This window comes from Monodon monoceros, unplaced genomic scaffold, assembly GCF_005190385.1.
Source record: "Monodon monoceros isolate NGI ecotype Baffin Bay Population unplaced genomic scaffold, NGI_Narwhal_1 Super_Scaffold_2, whole genome shotgun sequence".
NCBI classification, from domain to species: Eukaryota; Metazoa; Chordata; class Mammalia; order Artiodactyla; family Monodontidae; genus Monodon; species Monodon monoceros.
Window position 1 is genome coordinate 76,783,984 of NW_021703776.1, and position 24,121 is coordinate 76,808,104.

The following is a 24,121-nucleotide window of genomic DNA, read 5'->3' on the forward strand; positions in this document are numbered from 1 at the left end:
TCTGAGAACTTGAATCTGAGTCTGAATTCTAAATAATTTTGTCGTGACATTGGAGGAGAGGAAGACATACTTTTAGAAGTTACTAATTAACCCATTAAACCTAATGTAACTTGAATTTTCTAATGGATTAAAATGACTTAGGTTGTATCTACATGACACTATCAATTCTGTCAATAGGTTTTTACTTCTAAGATTTAGTCTTAAATGCAGACTGGAAGCAGTTATCTATAACTTTATTAGCAGGCTTCTTTCTTCCTGAAGAAGTTTCTGTATTGCAGAAAAAAGTAACATTCAATAACTAACTTTTAAATGGAAATAGTTTTTTTCCTTGAGGCTTTCTGGATGTGTCCAATCTTCATTTCATTTAGAGCTGTAATACACTATTAAGATCATCTGGTCCAAAATGTAAAATAGATAGCAAGTGGGAAGCAGCTGCATAGCACAGGGAGATCAGCTCGGTGCTTTGTGACCATCTAGAGGGGTGGGATAGGGAGGGTGGGAGGGAGACGCAAGAGGTAGGTATATGGGGATATATGTAAACATATAGCTGATTCACTTTGTTATACAGCAGAAACTAACACAACATTGTAAAGCAATTATACTCCAGTAAAGATGTTAAAAAAAAAAATCATCCGGTCCAGTTATTTCATTTTGTAATGAGGAATTTGGGGTTCAAGAAGACTAAAATCTTGCAAAAGCTTTACTCTACTTAAGGTTTTCAACTCTGGCTGCATGTTTGAATCACCTGGGGACGGTTTTTTAAAAAATGTAGACGCACCTAAAATTATAGCCTAAAAATAAATATAGATGCTCAAGTCCCACTACTAGAGATTTAAATTAAAACAGCCTAGGGTGGGGTCTGGGACATTGATATATTTTTAATGCTCCCCAGATAATTCGTATACTGCTACTCTGTATTGTACCATCTCACTTAGGCTAGATTAAATTGGCGTCAGGGACTATTTCTTTTTTTTTTTTTCCCGGTACGTGGGCCTCTCACTGTTGTGGCCTCTCCCGTTGTGGAGCACAGGCTCCGGACGCGCAGGCTCAGCGGCCATGGCTCACGGGCCCAGCCGCTCCGCGGCATGTGGGATCTTCCCGGACCAGGGCACGAACCCGTGTCCCCTGCATCGGCAGGCGGACTCCCAACCACTGTGCCACCAGGGAAGCCCAGGGACTATTTCTTAATGACCTAAATCTACAAGACAGAGCAGAGGACATGTACTAGACTGGGTAGTTAAACACAGATAAGTTAAAATAAGTTAAACACAGATCTCACTGGTAAGCAGATTGCTGCCCATATGAGTGAGGACTGGTACACAAAGAGCAAAATGGCCAAGGCAGTGCCATTGGTAAGTGCTGTTGGAAAGATGCAAGATCAAAAATGGGACTCTTCAAGGAGACGGATTTAGCTGGGTTGTTTCAAGGTTCTAAGACTAGATGGAACACTTAGGAAAGGTCTACCAATTTTTTGTAGGAATTCTCTATTCTCGATACAAGTTATATATCTTTGTAAATATAGCAGGAATAAATCAATATTTTTATTATATATATGTAAAATCTGAAATATATTTTCTACTCTTTGTCCTGCCTTTTTACTCTCTTAATGGTGACTATTGATAAATAGATCCTGAGTATCATGTACATCATTTTTCCCTTTGTGAATAACACTTTTTGCATGCTATTTAAGAAATCTCAACCTACCCTAACGTTATGGAGATAATTTTCTATGTTTTCCTCTAAAAGCCTTATTAGTCTGTTCACATCTAGATCCACACTCTATTTAGAACTGATTTGTGCTTACGGTGTGAAGTAGGGAATAAAGATTCATGTTTTTCTATAAGGATATCCAGTTGACACAGCAGTGCATATTGAAAAGGTTAATCATTCATTACATAGTAATTTTTCTGTCTTAAATCAAGTAACCATATATGTGTGTGTCTGGACTCTTTATTTTCTTCCATAGTTCTCCATCTTTGCATAAATATCTCACTATCGTGATTTCTATGGCCTTATATAGTAGGTCTTCCTACTTGGTATCCCTACCTTTGTTATTGCTCAAGATTGTCTTAACTTTTTTTGTGGTTACATTTAAATTTTAAAAACAGAATGTCAATTAATACACACACAAACACACACACACACACACACCCCAACACCAACCCATCTGGAATTTTGATTAAGATGTCACTGACTCCGTAAAACAACTTGGGGAAAATTAACATCTTCACAATACTGAATCTTCCCATTAACATGATATTTCCCACCATTTTAAGGTTTTATCTAATTCTCTCAAAGTTTTAAAATTTTCAGTGTAGATGTTTTACACATCACTTGTTAGATTTACTTGTATTTGATATTTGTTGCTATCATGTTATATTGTTTGAAATTTCATTTTCTATTGTTTGTTACCAGTTAATAGAAGTACAATTAAGTTTTATATATTGGTGTTGCATGCAGTGACTTTGCTAAACACACTTATTAGTTCTAATAGTCTGTAAATTATTTTCACTATCTCACATGCTCAGCTAAGTTATTTGAAAATTATGATGACATTTTTTCCTGCCCAATCTTCATGACTCTTTTTTTCTTTTTCATACCTTATTGTAAATAAATAAAGTAAATAAATGGTCCCAGTCCTCCAGTTCAATGTTAGATAAAAATGGTGGTATTGTAGAAGGATTCCTTGTCTCATTCTTTATCTCTAAGGGAAAAACTTTCAATAAGTCATTTTTAAATATGATGTTTATTATAGACTTTTGAAGATATCTTCATCAGAATAAGGTTTTGTTTTTCTTTTCCACAAATTGGTATTAAATCCTATCAAATGGTTTTACTGTATCTATTCAGATGGCCATATGATTTCTGAATATCTTTCATAGGTAAAAATAATCTCTCCAGCATCTTGCCCATGTAATGATAAAGCATCTAGCACTATGTAGGGATATATGCAAGAAAATTTAGAGTATGCCAGTTTTATCACCATTTTTGAAATAAATCTAAAATGTTCTTTTTTGTTGTTGTTTTTGCGGTACGCGGGCCTCCCACCCCTGTGGCCTCTCCCGCCGCGGAGCACAGGCTCCGGACGCGCAGGCTCAGCGGCCATGGCCCACGGGCCCAGCCACTCCGCGGCATGTGGGATCCTCCCGGACCGAGGCACGAACCGCGTCCCCTGCATCGGCAGGCGGACTCCCAACCGCTGCGCCACCAGGGAAGCCCCTAAAATGTTCTTAAAATTTCAGTTCTGATTAAATACATACCAAAGCATATGTCTTTGTTTCATAGGAGCTTTGAGCAGCTAAGTTCCACTGTTGGAATTTCAGCTGAGATGTGTGTGATTCCTTTGTAGGGAAACAGGCTGTGTTGGATCCATTCACATTGCTGAACCTTCTGCCAAACTCAACCGACAAGTATTACACTTACAATGGCTCCCTGACATCTCCTCCCTGTACGGACACCGTTGACTGGGTTGTTTTTAAAGATACAGTTAGCATCTCTGAAAGCCAGGTAATCTTGGAAATTCAAACAAATGAAGTAATTTGAAGCAATCTTGAAAGAATTATTTTCTAAGCTTTACTATAGAATATCTGTTTTAAAGCACTTGTCGATATGCCTTTGAAACAGATACACAGTTAAATTATGTGTTACTATATGTTAAATTATCTTCTTTCCAGCTGGCTGTTTTTTGTGAAGTTCTTACAATGCAACAGTCTGGTTATGTCATGCTGATGGACTACTTACAAAATAATTTTCGAGAACAACAGTACAAGTTCTCCAGGCAGGTGTTTTCCTCATATACTGGAAAGGAAGAGATTCATGAAGCAGGTGTGTATTGAAATATAATTTTGTAGGAGGTAATTGTGGTATAGTGGAAAATATACAAGGCTTTGATTTTTGGAAATATTTTGATTATAGCCTTGTAGCTTTAGGTAAGCACTTTTAACTTCTCTGAATCTCAGTTGCCATTTTTATAAAATGGCAATTAAAAATATCTGCCTTTCCAACATGAATAACCCCATTTTGCAGACAAGAGACACAGATTCAGTAAGGAAAGTAATTTTTCTAAAATACATAGTAATAGGTGGCAAAGTCACATACACACCTCCACATTCTTTGTGTCCTTTGCCTGAGCTAACAGCTATAAGAGAGGGATGAATAAGGGGTGAGGTGTTCAGAGCTTGGGGAGATCACTTCTGGTTGGGATGACTAGGGAATCTCCGTGGGAGAACCACATTTGACCTGAGTCTTGATGTGTGATTTGGGTTTTAAATAAGTACTCATCCTTGTGCTGGCAGCTCCCAGAGAAGCCTAGTACCTAGTAAGGATTGAAACCAAAGGCACTGAATTATTAATGAATAAAAAGTGAGTCTTTCCCCCAGTTTCTTTCTTTGAAAGAAAAGAAGTTTGTCCTTGTCAAGTCCAGGCGATGGAGAGGAGGGAAAGTCTCTGGAGTCTTTTGAAGCTGACACAGCAGTCAGAAGCCTTTGAAAGTGTCCAGAGGACACAATCAGTTGCATCTACTGACTTGTTCTTTTCAGTTCACACTGAGGGTGCACTGGTTCATGAAAGAAAGAGTTGAAGTGGCCTTTGCTTTGGGCACTGAAAACCTTTCCAAGTACATGGTCTTCTTTGATCCCCATCCTGCAATGAATTTTTGGCCGTGTATAATATTAATTCAATAATTGTCTGCTTTTGAAGGTTGGGCATTAAAACAGCATGCTTTTATTGTTTCAGTGTGATATTTTGGGGAATCGTTTATCCTTTAACAACAACAGAGCACAAGACAACAGTGATGAATAGCTGCACTTAATGTGACATTGTTTCAAATTAAATTGCCCCAAAGTGAGGACATTTAATTATATTTCTACCAAAAATAGTAAATACTAAAACTTCCTGTCTGGTAAATAATACACAGTTGATTAGAAAAAAGAAACAGATTTACCCATCTCCTTTTCTGAAATGCAAATGACCAAATCACAAAGTAAATAAATACGATTTTTTGGTCATGTACTTTTATTAGTTATACTTTATTAAAACCCTTCAGTGGCTCCCATTGCTTTTAGAATAAAATCCAAACAGTTTGTCATGACATGGTAGGGCCTATTCAGCACTTACTGGCCTTAGTGCTTACCCCTCCCTGGCCAACTTCCTTCCCTCATCCCGACCTCTATGAGGTCCCTGAAGGGGGCAGACCACACTCTCCCAGGTTGCATGTTCTTCCCTGCTGGTCTCCTCCTTGTTCTTCAAGACTCAGGTAGACCATTGCCTCCACTGGGGAGCCATCTCTGACTCTACCTCCACCCCTACCAAGCCTGGCTCTGCCTCGGGGGCACAGGACTGTGCCCTCGTGAAGGTGCCGTGCCCATAGGGTGCAAGATGAATGATGCTCGTCTGGAGTTCCTATACGCTGGGCAGCCGCACTTCTTAGCAGTTGCCATTGTAGGATATTGTCTGTTTACTTATCTGTCCCCCACCACCGTCTGAGCTCCAAGAAGGAAGTAACTAAGTCTTTTATCACTTTACCTCCTTTGCTGGGCTAAAGTAAAGCTCTCATTCATCAAATAGTCACCAAATGACTGAAAAAATCCATTTGCATATATAATAAAAATATGGCAGGCTATGCTCAATGGGTGCCTCTTGCATCGTTTAACATGTAAACCCTTATGTAAACCCTTCCGTTTTAATGTACATCATTGTTGTTTTTCACAGTTAAGGGATGAAGGCTAAAAATAATAATAACAAAAACAGTAATAGACCAGTGTGTTCAAACAAGCATTGGCCGTATTTTCCTCATTTTATAGTTTGGGAAGCTGATATTGAGTGGCTCACCCAAGTTCATGGAACTGTAAAAGGCTGGAGTCAGTATTTGAACCCAGGTCTTCCTAATTCTACAGACTTTCAAAGCTCTCTCCACTATGCTTTATAAGGGAACATAATTTATGCTTACATAATTTTATAATAAAAACTGATGACTTTAATGACATGAAGCTTTTTTAAACATAGTATCGGCTCTTTTCAAAAACTAGGACAATTGAATTCTTGCATTTTCCATTATGAGTATTTGCATTCACCAAGCACGTATTTTCCGTGTGCATATTCCTGTGATTTTTTTTTCCCCTTAATACACTATTGCCCTTCTACTTTCTCGAACTGAATTTGAAAATAAGAACTGAGGATTGCATTTATTTTCAGGATTTAATCTTTATTAAATTTAGTCTGAAAATGTTTTTATTACATGAGCATTGTAAAAAAGGAGAAAATATAGATAAGCACACAGGAGAAAATAAAAATGCCTTATACTGTCATTACCCAGAGATAACTGCTATGAGGATTTTGAGGAATATCCTTCTAGGTCTGTCTCTTAAATTAAAACTATATTATTGTATCTCACAAAAATCAGGCTGTACCACACTTATCTGTTTACTGATTTTGCTTTACTTAATGATGTAAATATATCATTAATCACATTCTTAATTTTATGTACTATTCCATTGTATAGTCATAGCAACTTATTAAATCAGTTTCTCAGTTTGGGACATTCAGATTATATTTATATATTTTGCTATTATAAATATCAAACATCCTCACTTTGACCATGAGAAAAGTAAGAGGTGGCATGAAAATTGTTAGAATTCTGCTCTTGGTAAATGCATTGTAGAAAAACATATTTTGCAAAATATCAATACATTATAAGTAATTGCAAAACCCATGAGAGGTCTGCATATCCATGCAAACTTCTTGAGGGTGGAAATCAAGCCTTATTCATTTTTGCATTCATAGGAAAATGCACTCAATGTTTGTGAATGAATCCATATTTTACCAGAACTTCAGTCCTCTATTTTTGCATTTTTACCTAGCGCTGCCATTTATTAAAAGGCATTTATTTTTGGCTTCAAGGAATGGGCAGTGGCTCTTCTAAGAATCACAGAATTTAATGGAATCATCTGATCTTGAAGGAGTTAGTAAAAGCTGTCTCTTAGTTAATGAGAAATACGTGTCAGTAACCATACAAACATAACGTGTGTGTAGAGGAGGTGAAGTCCAGGTTTGCCCCCTGCCTTCCAGGCAACAGATGCCTCCCTGCTGCCCTTTTATCCCACTAGCAAGGCTCTCCTCCTAGAAGCAGGGGCCTCCTGACGCACAGTAGGAAAGAGCTGGGTCTTTTAAAGCCCAGTCGACTTCTGGTTTCAAACCACAGTGCAAATACTTATTCGTTATATAAAAATTGTCAAGTTATTTAATTTCTCTGAGCTCAGTTTCCTCACCTATAAAATGTGAGTTCAAAATGGCCACCTTGTAGGGTTGTTGTGAGGTTTAAATGAACTAAAGTTTGCAAAGCAGTCCATTCCCTTGAACATAATATGCTCCAGACCCATAGCTCCTGTTACTGTAGTGTATGTGTTTGTGTGTATGTATACACTCATGTATATATGTGTGTGTATGCATTTATATATTTGTATATATAGAATGGGGCAAGCTCTCACAAGTACGGCGTGCTATTCAAGTTTTCCATGCTTAAGGATTTTGTTTGTTAAGTAGAATTATAAATGCACTTTAAATCTCATTTGCTAGCATTGTAATATTATTTAATGCAAACTTTTTTTAAAAAAACCATAAAATATAAAATGCTTTTCAAGGCAGGGTAGCATGAAAAAAGTGTCTTCATAGCTTAATGTTGTATTTGAGCTATGAGAAATTTCCTGTAATTTCCTGAAACATGTCATGATGCATTATGCATCGGTAGACCTACCTTCTTGAAGGTCAGTAGTTGTAAATAGCATTCATTAAGGTCACATGTACATTAACTCTGTGCTCTAACTACCTGTAGAAAAGTGACATGGAGATTATTTACTTCTTGGAAGATTATATGTTACAAATTGAACTGTTGACGAAGTTACTGTGTGTTCCTAGAGAAGATTGACTGAATTAGGTAGAATTCGAAAAATTTCTTTTGGTTATTTACCTAAAGGGAATGGCATATAATCATTGAGAAGTGCAAAGCAGTGATAGATCATTTCTAGTTATTTTTAACATTTGTGGCAATCTTTACATTCGTTTTATTAAGATCTGCTACTCCGTGAGGGGAAATCACAACCTTAATATTGATTGTCTTCTGAGTCTGTCAGTCTTCAAGTTCCTCACGTGGTAGTCATCAAATTACCTGTCTCAATACTTTTTAAAATGAGGCTCATAAACCTCAAACAAGGATGTGGTGGATTTATCAGTGTGCATTCATGGAAGTACTTTTGCCATGGGCTGTGTTAAACTGTACCAAACCTCAAACAATGGGAAATACTGGGTAAAAACCTAGTGACATTTTCTCTGCCACTCCCCAAGGATCACCACTCTGTCTTTTCACTTCCATCTACATTTTTACTCATATTCCGTGGAGGTAAGACTGGGCCTTCTCCCTTAGGGCATGTGTCCCTTCTCCCAGGATGGGCACATAGAACAGCAAAGGCAGAAGGAAACTCCTGTCTCCTGCCCTCGACCATCGGCACTGACTTTCGTGATTAGCTAATCACGAGATATGTCATAGGGAAAGAGGTGTCATGTTCTCCTTTGTGCTTTTCCTTCATTTATTTCCTTTTCTTTTCCCACTTTTTTTCCTTTTTCCTCATGACATTCAACGCTTTGCCTATTAATCTTTTGCAATTTGCTCTGCAAGGCATACGCATTCCTATGTAGGAGGTATTCACTCTCCATATCCATTCATTTAAGTGATGAGAAGGTAAAGGACTTTGTGTGAGCTAAGTGTGTGAAGGTTTTACAACTTTTAGTGAGAAAAACATGTACTTTTGAAAAGCACAACCTAATTTGGTCTAAATGGCAGAATTTTTAAAAGTTTATTTTGCATTCCTCTGTAAATGGAGTCTAGGATTTGGAAACTAAAAGCACCCATTACATTTAATACCTTACTAAATTTAAGGATTAGAGGAATGAGTTTCCTATAGGCAGGGATGGCACCGTCTTTATTTGTATGTCCAAGAGTACCTGGAACCAAATAGATGAGAAGTGAATGTTAAAAATAAGTTTTTAAGTAAGAACATTTACCACTCCCTTAAAATGGAGACCACATTCTCATTCTTTATATGTGAGGATCCCTTGCATGTGAACTGAAGCGCTTACTTGTATTCTGTGTGACTCGACGTGGACTCCAGATTTGTCACAGCCTGGCTCATAGCCACAAGCTTGCAGAAACCCGATTCTCCTTCCTGGCCAGTGTTCCTTAAAGGATCAGTAACTGTGATCCAGATCACATGTAGCTTGTAGAAAGGAACCAGGGCATGCGATTCATTCCTAAGGAAGGAAATGGGACCTCAACATATTGTAGTTCTGAACTCCCCATAATCAAGGAAATTATATTTTTGTTACTATTTTATTACATTTATTGGTAGCTTGTATTTGGTGTCTGAATATATGTTGATCTGGAAGACACTTCTTGATTTTCAATCCAGATAATGAGCTTTATGGAGTGTATGTCCTTCTGATAAGGTAAACTATTTTCAATACAAAATATAACGAAAACTTAGAAAACTTTGTGCAAATTAATAACTTATTCCATAGTCATTACGCAGCTTTATGTCTGAACACCAAGTAGTGTATATAAAATTAACTAGATTGTTATTTAAAAGATCCCGTCCTGGGCTTCCCTGGTGGCGCAGTGGTTGAGGGTCTGCCTGCCGATGCAGGGGACACAGGTTCATGCCCCGGTCCGGGAAGATCCCACATGCCGCGGAGCGGCTGGGCCCGTGAGCCATGGCCGCTGAGCCTGCGTGTCCCAGAGCCTGTGCTCCGCAATGGGAGAGGCCACGGCAGTGAGAGCTCCGCGTACCGCAAAAAATAAAAATAAAAAAAATAAAAGATCCTGTCCTACCTTATAGAAGGGCAACCCTTTGGCAAGATCATAGACTATATATGGAAGTACTGGTCTTTCTCTTGAATACATTCTAAAGTATATATCTTTTTTCCATAAAATTCTGTATTTCAGCATCTAAAGATAAGATTCAGCGGCAGTTTTATAACATATTACTAAGCTATGATTATCAATAAGCAAAAGGAGTGTTTAAAAAACAAATTTCTAATTACAATGTAAACTTAAACTCTTAAACAAATTACTAATAAGCTTTTACAGAAGTGTAAAGAAGAAAACAAAGGAATGAAAACCTGGTGGCAAGGAAATGTGAATTTCTTTTCAGAGTCCTACTTTATATTAATGCTGATGAAGTACCCACTGATTTCTACTATTAAGGCAAGATAAACATAGACGTCTGACCAAAATTGCCTGCACTATTTAGGAAGTAGTTCTTTGGGTATTTTGCAGCTAATAATTTTACATTTTTCTCAGTTTCTCAGAGTTTTATGTTTTGTGTACATGCATAAAACTCTAATGCATTTTAAGATAGTTTCATCTTTGAGGAAGAGATAGTTCACTTTAAAACATTCTCACTCTGTACAAAGTGGGAGTGATTTTTGAACAAAATCTGCAAATGATATTGTCCAGAATCACTTTCCGTCTTTTGAAAACAGAATTGGGATTCATCAGAATCTAGGCTGAGGCAGTCCTGTTCCTCCACCTGTATAGTTTGTTAGCAGCTTACTTCTGAGATGCTTTGGTGGTCTTCTGCCATCTGGCGGACGCTAATAGAATTGTCACTAGATAGAGTAACGATGATGGAGCCTAGACCTGAATTAGAATACATTTTCTTATTCTGAATTCGTGGTTTTTGATAACGGAAGAATTGTCCTCTTGTTCCCAAAGGAACACCCCACCCTACATCCTCGATAAACAAAAAATAGTATATAGTTTTAACAGTGAAAACTTCTGTCTCTAACTCATACAAAGTTATTCATATATTGATTTAAAGAGTATATGTGTATATATATTTATGTTTATGTTTATATATATTTATGTTTCTCTGAATCATTCATATACCATTGCTAGCACAGCATACATATGCCAAAATATCTATTATTAAGTACTGTAATAAAATTTGTTTCAATTTATAAGGTCAATTGTTAGTTTTGGGTGCCCTCCCATGTTCACGAGAAAAACTACAGACTGATAGAGACAAAAAGGCTTTTTGGTCATATTCTGATGCTGCTGCTTGCATGTTTTCGTTGGGTCCTGGAAATAGTTTTAGTAGTAGTGATGATTGGTTGGCTTAAGTAAACTGCGTGGTCTCGTCTAGTGGTTTGTAACTTCTGGTATCCCTTTAAAGCAAAGCCTGGATTCTGTATGCGAGCACAATATGCTCTACGAGCATAATCTTTGGCCTTAGAGACCTTTCTCTCCCTCTCTTTTGCAAATCTATCTGGCCTATGAAGAGATTATATTCATTACTTTGCCTTGTTAGCAGAGTATCATGAATTTTGTAATTTTTATCCTCACAGTTAGTCCAAATGATCACATTATGAATGTATTTCAGAAAGTATCAGAGTTTTCCTTCTGATGGGACTACATTTTTGGCATGATTCCCAGCATGGGTTTCAATTCATTTTAAGAAGTCCCTGAATGAGTTTCAGTATATTTCTTCAGCTAAGACAAACACATCTTCTAATTCCCTGAAATTAATTGCTTAATCTATTTATGATGCCAAAGTGGGATTTTTGTCAGCAGGTCTGAAAAATATTGAAATAATAGTTTTAGTTGTTCTTCTCTGGTTTTCTGTGATAGGGAATTTTTAATTAGTTTAAGGATTTTCAAACAATAAAACGTCTGATAATAGACCATCTTTTATCATTGAAATTCTCCTCATCCTGAGCTAAGCATATTTGTCAGGTACCCAAAAAGTGTAATAAAGACACCATAAACTTGAAGATATCCTTTGTCCCTTTATTTTTGAAAATGAATCAGTATGCCAGATATATTCAAGACAGTGTTCTGGGCAATACAGAAATATGAAGCTCTGGTTCTTATGTTTATAATCTACTAAAGGAGTTAAGACCCATTCGGAAAAAATATATATAATAGAACAGGCAATTATGCAATGAAATAATAGTGGTAAAACAAAACAGACAATTGAAAATGACAGAGATCACTTCAGAGATCAAAGCGTGCATGACAGAGAAGGTTGCGCTTGATCAAGACATTTCCTGAGTGGGAAGATCAGACGTCAACAGATAGAGATAGGAGGTGTCGACTGAAAAAAAAATGCACAACCTAGAAGTTGAGCGTTATGTTTTATTCGGCAGACGTTCTAAGCACTTCAAGCCCGGGAGACAGGACTCTCAGATCACTCTGAGGGACTGCTCCGAAGAGGCAAAGGGGAAGCCAGGATATACAGGAGTTTTTGCAACAAAGACCAGGTAGTCAGAACATCAAAAGATTACCTACTGTTAATTAAAGAAAACCAGATATCTCAAGTTAAGGAATTTAGCATTTTTCTATGTATCGGAGGATGCACGAGTCTGGGCTCACTGAAATCATTCCTTTGATATGCACCTCAGCTATCTGGGGTCAGTTTCCTGTACACTGTCATCCTGAGTTTCCTCAGGGGGCACTGTTGGGGCAGCTGTAATGTGATGGCTTGACGGCTGCAACATCCTTTGTTTACTGATATGGTGGGCAATATTTTTCATTCACAGAAGGAAGGAAGAAGTATCTCAGATACAGGAAATGGCATGAACAAAAGTGCCACAGTGGGAAAGTGTAACTTTTTACCCTTTATTAAAATACAACAAAAATGTTCACAGAATATGTTTCACTTGTTGAAATCCTAGAGGGTGACAGTTGTATCAATAACTGTACTTTTTTTTTCTCTGAAGTTTGTAGTTCAGAACCAGAAAATGTTCAAGCTGACCCAGAGAATTATACCAGCCTTCTTGTTACGTGGGAGAGACCTCGAGTAGTTTATGATACCATGATTGAGAAATTCGCAGTTCTGTACCAGCAGTTAGAGGGAGAAGACCAAACCAAGCATGAGTTTTTGACAGATGGCTATCAAGACTTGGTAACTATAAAATCAATTGTTTCATGTATTTTAGTTTAATTTTTAGGGTAAGAACTTAAAATGATTGTATATGCCTTTCGTGACTTTAGACTTTGTATGAAGCTCTCTAGTGGGGTGAAGGGGACACAGAAGCTATATTTAACTATGTCAGAACTTACAGTGGTTGACACTAGGTTCTTACTAATGTTTTGAATTACATGGAGACCACAGCTTTGCCAACAGCAACATTGTAGAGTAGACACTTATGGAAGACTTAGTACTGGAGATCATCTAGTGCAGCCTCTCTTTACAAAGAAAAGGACTCAAAGAACAGTTAAATACTTTATGCTCTCACCGTTGGGGAAAGAATTGGGCCTGGAATGTCAGTGCTCTGATACCCTCGTATGTTGTTTCCCCATCATACTGAATCAGCACAAGGGAAATAGAGTAGGGAATAGAGTAGGGGTCTTGAAAGTCCTTTTCTTTGCATCAAATTTCCAAGTAACAGGACTTCCCTGGTGGCACAGTGGTTGAGAGTCCGCCTGCCGATGCAGGGGACACGGGTTCGTGCCCCGGTCCGGGAAGATCCCACATGCCGCGAAGCAGCTGGGCCCGTGAGCCATGGCCGCTGGGCCTGCGCGTCCAGATCCTGTGCTCCGCAACAGGAGAGGCCACAACAGTGAGAGGCCCGCGTACCGCAAAAAAAAAAAAAAATTTCCAAGTAACAGATGTGAAGTCAATTGAGATAGAACTCTGGGGACATGAGGCAGGTAATCCTTAGTAAAGGATCCACGTCCTCTTGCTCCCCACCCATGCACAAGAATTAAAGAAAATAAAGTACAGATTCCTTCTGTGACCTGAACATCTCAGTATTAAGCTTTGCCCTGGAAGGGAGGTGTTGAGGTATAGCTGAGAAAACCCCTCAAGAAAGCCCCCAGTATAGGTCCAAGACATTGAACTCTGAATACAGACACTCACTGGGGTGTCACTCAAGCCCTAGGAACCTGCATTTAAACAAAAGCTGGTGTTGAATATTATATAAACAAAATAATGAGATTTGTAACAACTTTTTAATTCAGATGTCTAGAACAAAGACACTATGAATTGAGAAAGTTGTGGGATTTATGAGAATATACTATTTTTCACTCCATAATGATGTGAAGATAATAATTCTATTTACATAGAAATTTTAAATAAATATTTAAAATACGAAATTTTCTAATACTAGATCTGATTTGTAAAAGAAAAAAAAAAGTGTAGTTTTCCCGTATCTCCCTAATTCACAAATATCACAAGTTCAACTTAACAACATTGCATAGAATTTTTTCTCAGGCTAATAAAATATAAATTTTTCTATTGACAAATGAGAAAATCTTTTCTAAGCACCGATGTCTAGTATGTTAGTACTCCTATGAGAATAATACATTTGTACAATTACTGCCACCTTTCTTTTAGGGTGCTATTCTTAATAATTTACTACCCAATATGAGTTATGTTCTTCAAATAGTAGCCATATGCACTAATGGCTTATATGGAAAATACAGCGACCAGCTGATTGTGGACATGCCTTCCAATGACCCTGGTAAGTGACCCCCTGATATGCCTTATCTAAATAAACGAGGCTAGTTTAATTTCTGAATGCATTGGCGCTTTCTCTCTGACTTTATATTCTTTTGGCCAATAGGCAAAATGATTTCCTTTTTAGTCTGGATCATCAGGTAATTTTGTAAAGCATGGAACTCATTTTTCATTCAGTAGATATGGTGCAGCACAATAAGTAAATTTATTCTTAATATTGAAGTTTTCTATTTGTAAAATAAGAACAGCAAAACCTATGGTAATGTCTGTACTGGCCACCAAATGAAAATAGCTAAGTAAATATAAAGTCTTTGATTTTGGAAAATAAAGAGTTGGTTTCATTTGTGTTTATTTCCTCTTTCAGCCCCCAAAGCATTTTGTAGTAAGTATATATGTGATTCAAGGATCATGTGAGGTACTTTGAAATATCTATACAAAGCATCTCAAAAGTCTATCTTAGATATTTTAATCCACTTTTTATAATTTGGTGGGGGAGGGGGAGCTTTCCTCTTAGATTTGCCAGTATTATTCCATAAAAGCAAACAAAAAAATTGTTTCTAATTGTATTTCATTTGCATGCATCTTCTCTAAGTATTACAGGAAAATCTTTGATCTCAAAGCATATGCAATAATTGAATGAAGTGCTGACCGTCGTAATTTGACAATTTACAAATTTACATAACTAAATTAAAGCCTTCCTTTTGTTAGTATAAGCATTTTTAAAGTGATAGAATGAATTATATATGTACATATGTGTGTATGCGTATATATATATATACACACATACACATCATGCACATGCATGTTCATAAATATATGCAAACATACATACATACACAAATGTAAATATTCTTTGCTCATCCCTATCATGAGGCTACTCACTGAAATTTTCACAAGTTTTTAATGGCGATGGTTACAAGTGATATTAATTGTAGCGTATTTTACTTTTACATATGGAAGGAAAACTGATGTCTGTTGATTTGCCTTTGTGGTCTATATGCCATAGCAGGGCTATAATCTATTACAAGCTCATTCATTGGTTACCTCATCATAGTTGTTCTCATTAGTTGAACCTTTAAGTTAAAGAATATATGTCAGAGCGTTAGATGTTAGATTATGGATCCTTCCAAACCACAGGCTACAAAACTTGCCAAGATATTTCCCAAGTTAGAGCATTGATGGCTAATGAATATTACTACTTTCATGATGGCAAAATCATTATTTAATAATATTTCTTATAATCTGCCTCATGTCCTGGGTATAACCATCTTTCCTATTGCTTTTATTTAGCATTATTTTTCAAAAGCAGGGTTTTTTTAAATGGAATGTGAGCTCTAAGTCTTATTGAAAGGTGAGTATCAAATTAACTGACCGTGGTTTCACTGTACCATATCATGCCCCTCCATTGAATGTCATCCTTCACCAAAGTTCCCCATATTGATCCATGCCCAAAATGACATCAGTAGCAGTGCACCATTGACCATGTTGGCCAATATCATATGTGAATTGTTTAAATGTGGTATATAAAAATCTCCTCTAATATATTGAATGCATTCACTTAACTTTACTATCTTGGTTTGATTATACCACTCTAATTTCTGAACATAAAAAAATTTCCCAGGAGTTTACAAAAAATAATTCTAGCTATTTATGTTGTACACTTTCTTACTCTAGCCCCTATGCTAAAAGTTTAGACTTTCTGAATTTTTTTGTTTTTTATTTTTGAGAGAGAAGCTTATTGCATATGGAAAAACAGATCAAATGTCTATTTTCTACAGAAGTGATTTCTGAGTGATCCTTTTAGACTGAGTCTATACTGGCACAAAGTATAACGTACTTGTATCATTTGTAGCACTTACACCATTTGTACAAAATAATACATATTATAACTTAATTTCTATTTGTTCAAAGGATCGGGACACCATTGAACTAATGAGGTGCTAGCTTGGACACATCATTTAATCTCCATGGATATCCCAGTCCCTTAGAGCATTTTGTACATGTTTTGGTAAAAGATGGTATTTGATTTGATATTTTACTATGATATTACTCTTAAAAGCCAAGGGTTAAAAACTTAGTTTATTCCTTAGCTATTTCTACCAAAAAGTCCTTTGTCAAAAACCAATTTACCCAAAGTTTGGGCTCTTCCTATTTTTATAAAGAAAATATTAGTTATTTCTTAGAACTCATTCTTTCTGATTGTGAAGACTACAATGGCATTTCAGCCCATATATTTTCAGTTCATTATTGAAATTACATTACCTTAAAGATTGTTTCTTTGGTAAATATATCACAGTAAAAGTCTTGACAGCAGTACTATCCTGTGGTTTAGTGTGGTAGTACCTACAAGATTTGTAAATTTTATGATTTATGTGGCTAATATAGATGTAAGTGGCTTTTGAGTTTGCTGCTTATTTCATGGTTTTTACTAGTACCATTTCATCCTGTTAATCATGTTGTTTCATTACCTTAGTAACATTGTAATGTACCCTATTGAATTATTCTATTATTTTGGGTAAGCTGTTTCCTAAATACTGTACTGTTTGTTGCTTTTGTTTAAATGGAATGAAGGAGATCACTTATACTTGCCCTCATTCCTTCAGTCACAGATTTTAAATATTCTAATCAATATCTGTGAAGGAAAACTCAATCTTCCAAATTGTGCATTTAACTTTGGCTAATTTGATTAATTTATCACTTGTGCATTTTAATTACATTTGTTGTTGTGTACAACAGTATCACCATAAATTAGTGTCCATTAAATTTATTATTAAGATAAATGCATAAACTCATGTCCAGAAACAATTTAAATTTGTCAAGGAAACCTTTTTAAGGTTAAACAAAATGGATATTCTTTTTAAAAACTTTTTTAGAATTTTTTCTTTTTTATTTGGTTGTAACTAAAATAATGCTCGTTTCTATAATGCAGATCTAATTATGAAATAGTTATAGAGGACATTATTTAAGTACATGTTTTAGGGCCTTGATAATTATATGTGTTAAATGCATGGTGAATTAGATCAACACATTTTCCTGTATTGTGTGCTTTTCATTTGTATAACAATTGTCTTTGTTAAATCACTATATATTGTCCTTATTCAGCCTGTACCATACTACACTACAGGAGTTATTATATAATGATATTTAAAAATCACACTTCAAAGAGATTGCAGTTTACATTGCTTTTGCCTTTTTGCACTGTGAAACTTGGCTTAAAACCTTCAAACAATTAAATAAGCCTTGCTTGCCAACCTACATCAGTGTTGCTTTTTTGTGTTATGGGATGTTAATGTGTGACTAACATGCTCTTTTAGAAAATCTAACATTGCATGTGCCTCAAAACAAAACCAGAACGAACCAATAGGTTTTGTTCTATTATCACATAAATGTGAATTTTAAGTGTTCAGTCAAAAAAATATATTGACAATCTTCACTATTGGACTTTTTGTATCCTTCATGGAGTCTGTTTTGATGAAGTGAGAAGATTCTGTAAACCAGTATAATTTTTTATCTGTTTAATATATGTGCCTGAGTCAGACCAGTGGCCACTAAAACTTTAGTTATTATTTGCAAGAAAACAGCAGGCCAAAGTGTACCCATTCTGAGACCTTGTGCCAATCAGCAGCGCTAGACCTTGGGTGCTATGAGCTCTCAGACCCAGGATTATGGCTCGGATTCTCCAGGGAGATAGAAACAACCTTTCAAAATTATTTTATTTCAAAATTGTTCTGAAGAGGCTCAGCAAAACACTTCTAGATTATTTTGGGCAGGGCTATTAACGTGTTCCTGGGCAACCCCAGAATTTCGGTCAATTCAAATGATCTGAATCTAGTAGGAAACCAAAATGAAGATCCTTCAAAGTGGGTTTTTACGTACCAACACGAAGGCACCCATACTTGGGTGCCATATTCACCCATGAGTGTGCCATGAAATAAAGAAGGATCAAAGCGCTGCTTGGACCCATAAGTTCTGCCCCTAGGGCCTGAAGGGGCCCAAAGGAAACTTCTTGCTTCTTATTGCCGTAAACAGCAAAGCCAGTTATAGGAGAACTCACTGATCCTGATACTCGTTAGAGGATACGATTGAGTAGAATTATGTATTTTAACTTAATAGGAAACATAATCTATACAGTTAAGTTATGCTCTGGTCAAACGATAAAAATTAATCGAATGCAATACACACAGAGAGTACTGAAAGAAAAGAAAATCAGTCCTCAATGTAATAATTATATACACCCCACCCCAACCCTGACAATCAATAAGAGAATTATCTTTGCTCATTAAAAGTATAAAGTTAGGTGAAGTTAGACCAGTTTTTAAAAACACTTCTGTAAGAACGTTGAAGAGAATGGACTCTCACCGAGATGTTTTTCGGTAGCCTCTTAACAGAGAAAACTCTGTATAATGTATATGTCACTTAACAGGCATTTGATGAGGATTTGCCCTTATTAATGTTAAAGTACTTTAAAAGTACATGAAAAGGATACATAAGGATACATAAAATTATGTATTGTTTTACGTGCTGAAATGGGAGATTTTTACATGCATGAACTTCTCTAATTGTTTTTAAAAAATCACATTCAAGGTTTTTTTATTTCTCTCTCACAGTTTAGTTGCCACCCATTTTAAAATTCACATATATTGGTTTCCTTGGAGGTTATAGAGACACAGTTTCAGACTATTGAAATCACTTTAATTTAAAAATATAAAGACTAAAGAGCATGAAAAACAGGGTGGGAAAGGGTTTCACAGAGACAAAAATAGAAAAAGGAGAACACTAATGATCCAAATGAAAGTTTTCAAATTCCTTCTTTTAACAAGAAAAAAATAATAATTGAGAGTTAAGATTTAAGACTATGATTGTTTCCCATGAATATTTTCATTTTTATAGCATCGAAAATTATTCAGGGTAAGTAACTTTAAAATAATTAAATAGTCAAGAGTATTAATTTTATCTAAATCTTCATGGGGCCTGGGCTTACTTCTATGTTTTACTTGAGTTCTCGTCTAAATAGAATTCGGGCACATAACTATATTTTATAGTTTTACATTTCTTAACACCTAGAAATTTTATCATAAAAATGAACTCAAGAAAGTTTATATTGTAAAACAGGCCTGGATGTGATAAATATTTAATGTTAGTTCAGTTATGCCTTTGAAAATTCTATAGACTATGCATTTCCTTTGAGGATCTATAGAGGCATAAAAAATAGAATATAAGCAGCTGTAGGATAGTGAAGAGCATAAACTTCGGAGATGGAATGAGATTCTCTAAAATAATAGGCATAAAAAGGGCATCTTTGTAATAATGCTCAAGCCCTCACAGTTACCCTGTCTCCCATCTTCCTGATGCAGCTTGGATGAAGAGTGAGGAAAAGTGGTCCTCGAGCTCCTCAGTAATTTGGCAGTGGGGCTACATTCCTTGTTGGAGAGAGGGAACCAGCTCCTTATCTTTCCTAACATTTACTGACGGGTCTTGTTTTAGGATTGAGATAGCCAGGGACTAGAAATACGCTGGTTCTAGCCAGTTGGGAAAATCAGACTTAAATGATCCTGGTCATTATATTCCTCGCATAGATGGCATTAGTTAAGTATCCCTGGGAAGAAGGTGTGGGGCTAACCCTGGTCAGTCCTTCCTGCTGCCAATCCAGGCTGGACCTGCTGGAAAACATTCTTCCTTTTATCTGGTGCAATACCCTGTGTACAAATACATATGAGCCCAAATCTGAAGAATAAAAAGACCTACTTGAGCTTCAGTCAGAAGTGGACCTTGAGGAATAAGTAGTTGAATAAGAAAATAAATCCGTCAATTCTCCCCTGGCATTTTCCCAACTATGCTTTTATCAGCCATGCTAATAATGAAAGTAAGTCTACACTGATGAAAAATTACTTGGGTTTCTTTACCCCCAGCAATATCAGCCTCACTGTCCCCTTCTGCCTTCTGAGCTTCAATCACAGTTAGGGTGAGAATAGGGAAGGGAGTTGGAGTGGAGGATAGAGATGAAGGTTTTGAGTGCAGTTTACTGTACGTTTATGTAGTGTTGTGTTATGTAACATTCAGTAGTCTTGAAAACTGAAATTCGAAATTTTTGGGGGGCAATTCTGTATTTTCCAAACTAACAGTCTTTCTTTTCCCTTTTCCCTCTTTCATCCAACGGTTGACCCATAAGGCTGAAATCGTTGAATAAAAATGTTAATAATTTTGTTTTTAATTTTGTAGAACTTGACCTCTTTCCTGAATTAATTGGAACTGAAGAAATAATTAAGGTATCATAGCTACTTTTTATTCAAGTGCTTTAAAATTAAGAATTCTGGTTTGGATTACCGGTTAGGTTTCAGATGTTGCATTAATAAAAAGTTCATGTTGCATTATTCATTGTTTGTGGGATTAGTTGCTGAGCTTTGTAGATAGACATGTAATTAATATACATGATTTTTTTATGAAGAAGTTGGAAGACACTTTAATTGGTATAATTTTTAAAAAGAGATAGAAAAGGTTTGTTGATAATTAGAAAAACAGTGAACTTTAAAAATAATGATAGCTATGAACTATAGCCACAAATTGAAATTTTTTCATGTTCAAATGTTTCTAAAAGACTAAAATAATATTTAAGCAATCCTTAATATTAGTACAGCTTATTTTTAACTAACTTAACCAATGATTGACAGATTGATAATAAATATGAGTCAAAGTATAAATTGTATATATTCTTTTGCCCATTTAATTTGATTATTTTTGTTTGGACTACTTATATTATAAATGTCTGTTGTTAGCACAAGGTCCTTTAAGTAAATGGGCACTTAAGGATATCTATAAATTTTGTTTGGACTACTCATGTTATAAATGTCAGTTGCTAGCACAAGGTCCTTTAAGTAAATGGGCATCTAAGGATATTTATAAATTTTAACATTGTCTTAATTTTTGAAATAGAGAGAAAATGACTGTTTGTGTCCTATATTCAAAATTTCATCCTAAGCCCAAGTGTGCTATTCATTATAACTGAGACTATATGTTAAAGCCAGATTCTGTTGTTAATGATAGTATGAATTTGTCCATAAGTACATATGTGTGTATGAGCTGGTAACTTGTGAAAACTAATTCCACTATCTAGTAATAAATAGCAATTAGGTTGTGTTTTCACAGATATAATTACCTCAATAATTTATTTATCTTATGGCAATTCTCTCTTACAAAGGACTATTTTACCAAAATGACCAGTCCGCATTTCATCAAGAGTTCACAGAACTCAGCTAAAGATATCTCTGTGTGTCTGTGTGTGTTTGCATGCACGCATGTGTGCACATGCATGTGGATATGAATATACCTAGAAATGATTACCAGAATCAAGTCAAAGGCAAGAAAAAGAAATTATCTTTACAAATCATTGGTTTTTGTCTTAGCCAGTTTGGGCTGCTATAACAAAATACCATGAATTAAGTGGCTTATAAACAGCAAACATCCCTGGAACCTGGGAGTCTGAGATCAGGGCACCAACACTGCCGGGTTCTGATGAGAGCCCCTTCTGGATTGTTGACTACAGACTTCTTGTTGTGTCTTCACATGGTGGAGAGCAGAGCAGAAGAAGCAATCTTTCATGACTCTTAATATAAGGGCACTAATCCCATTCATGAGGGTTCCACCTTATGACCTCATCTAATACTAATGACGTCCCAAAGGCCCCACCTCCTAAGACCATCACTTTTGGGGTGTAGAGTTTCAACATGTGAATTTAGGGGGGACACAAACACAGTTCATAACACTATTCACTTTCATCGATTCATGCAGGAATGAATGATAGAGGTTGGCAAACATCTGGAATGTATCAGTGATGGTTCTAAGCTTGAATATGGAAATGAATAGTTTGGGAGATGTTCCTCAAATTCTCTTCCAATAGGAATGCATGACTTTGAAAGACAAACTATCTCCAGCACAATCAAGGCTTTGCAATAAAAAAATTTTAATAGAAGTTGTGAAGGATAACAGGTGTGATCCTTTATAATATAAGTAGTCCAAACCATAGTGAAAGAGAGATTCACAATAACTCCATAAGAAGTTATAGGAAACAGTGTCCATTAAAATATTTGTGGTTTCAGATATGTATAAAGTAATCTTAGAACATGAATCATATATTCTTCTTGAAATGTTGACATGAGATAATATGACCTCATAGAGATGTACAAGACTTAGTTGGGTGGGATTAATGAAAGGTCCATCACTTTCATCAGATTCTAAGAGGTATCTGAACCTCACAGTCTAAAATCTGCTAGAAAAGAAAGCAATGAAAGGGATATGTGTGTTTAATGTGTGTATAGTTTTTTTTCCAAAAGATCGAATAGAAGAAAAGGTGAGTGGCATTATGTTTTAAGAACAAGTTTATAGACATCTACGTAGCTTGTGATAGGAGGATGATAAAGGAGGTTTGTGTGGGAATCTAAGAAAAGAGGAAGAGAAGCAGTGTTACTGTGGGATTTGATAGAAATTGTCAGATCATATAGAGAAGACAGATGACATGTGTTTTGGGAACTTTACTGTGAAGAGAAGGGGAGAGGTAAAATGAATACTAGACGTTGAATTAGAGATTTTCCTTTATGTTCCTTTTAAATAGGAGAGATCTGAGTTTAAGCTGATGAGAATGATCCATTCAAGAAAGCAAAAAAATTAAAATACAAAATAGAGGGAAATAGTTGTATTCAGTTCCCGAGAAGATGATAGAGAATGGATTAGAACGCAAATGTAGGAAATAGAAAGGAAGGGGAACATCTCTTCAGTTACAACAGGATGAGAGGGGCAGGGGTGGATTTTGTTGGTCCCGGTTTTTGATGTTTTAACATTAGGAAGAGGTGTGTTTTTGTCTAGTGGCTTCTACTTTCTCTATAACTAGGAAAGCCATCTGCTGAGAATGAGGAGAGAAGGAAATGGAGATTTGAATAGAGCAGAAAAAAAGTTTGAAAGTCTTGATAAAGGGTAAGAGTGTGGAGTGATACCAGAAAACTAGGCAAATATGCAGATTTGCAAAAATGAGGAAGAGTTCAGAAACTCCGTATTGCTAAGTTGAACATTGATCCTCAGAGAAACTCTGGATCAGATTATAAAACAAGTGTTTGTGAGAACTTCTAAGGAAAGAAGAGTATCTTTCACCAAGAGTGAGTCAAGACAAACTATTCTTATTTCCTTTTACATGAAGTTTCTGGGCTTGCAGATTAGGGGAATATTTATTCAGGAAATTATTTGATAAAATCTCCTGGTTGTCCTTGCGAACTAGGCATCAAACACAATGCAAAATTTTATCAAGAAATACCACTGGTGAGGAAATGTATCTGGGGAATCTAAGAGAATATCCATTTTTAACGACTCACTTCTCAGGGTTGTCACATGTGCCTTAAAATTTTAAAAAATACTTAAAACCAACTAAATAATTAAGCTCTGGATAATGATGCAGACATTAAGCTTGAAAGCTTGTGTTTCATACAGGGCCACTTTCCGTGTGTATGAGACAAAAGCTCATGAGCACACGTGGTTAAAGATTCAGATTCTTTCTACTGATATTGGTCACGTTCTCACTGACTAATTTGTACTCGGTAGCTTTTTTCTTTTTTTAAGGCACGTGGCCT

At 36.1% G+C, this 24,121-nt stretch overlaps 1 protein-coding gene across 2 annotated transcripts in view; it reads left to right on the plus strand.

Moving 5' to 3' along the window:
• PTPRZ1 (protein tyrosine phosphatase receptor type Z1) overlaps positions 1-24,121 on the plus strand; it is a 163,674-nt gene that overhangs the window by 96,948 nt on the left and 42,605 nt on the right. For both annotated transcript variants that reach the window (XM_029233612.1, XM_029233613.1), the window contains exons 7-11: positions 3,350-3,507; positions 3,675-3,825; positions 12,769-12,953; positions 14,388-14,514; positions 20,730-20,776. In XM_029233612.1, the coding sequence (XP_029089445.1) occupies positions 3,350-3,507; positions 3,675-3,825; positions 12,769-12,953; positions 14,388-14,514; positions 20,730-20,776 (668 nt within the window). The remainder of the gene's footprint in view (positions 1-3,349; positions 3,508-3,674; positions 3,826-12,768; positions 12,954-14,387; positions 14,515-20,729; positions 20,777-24,121) is intronic.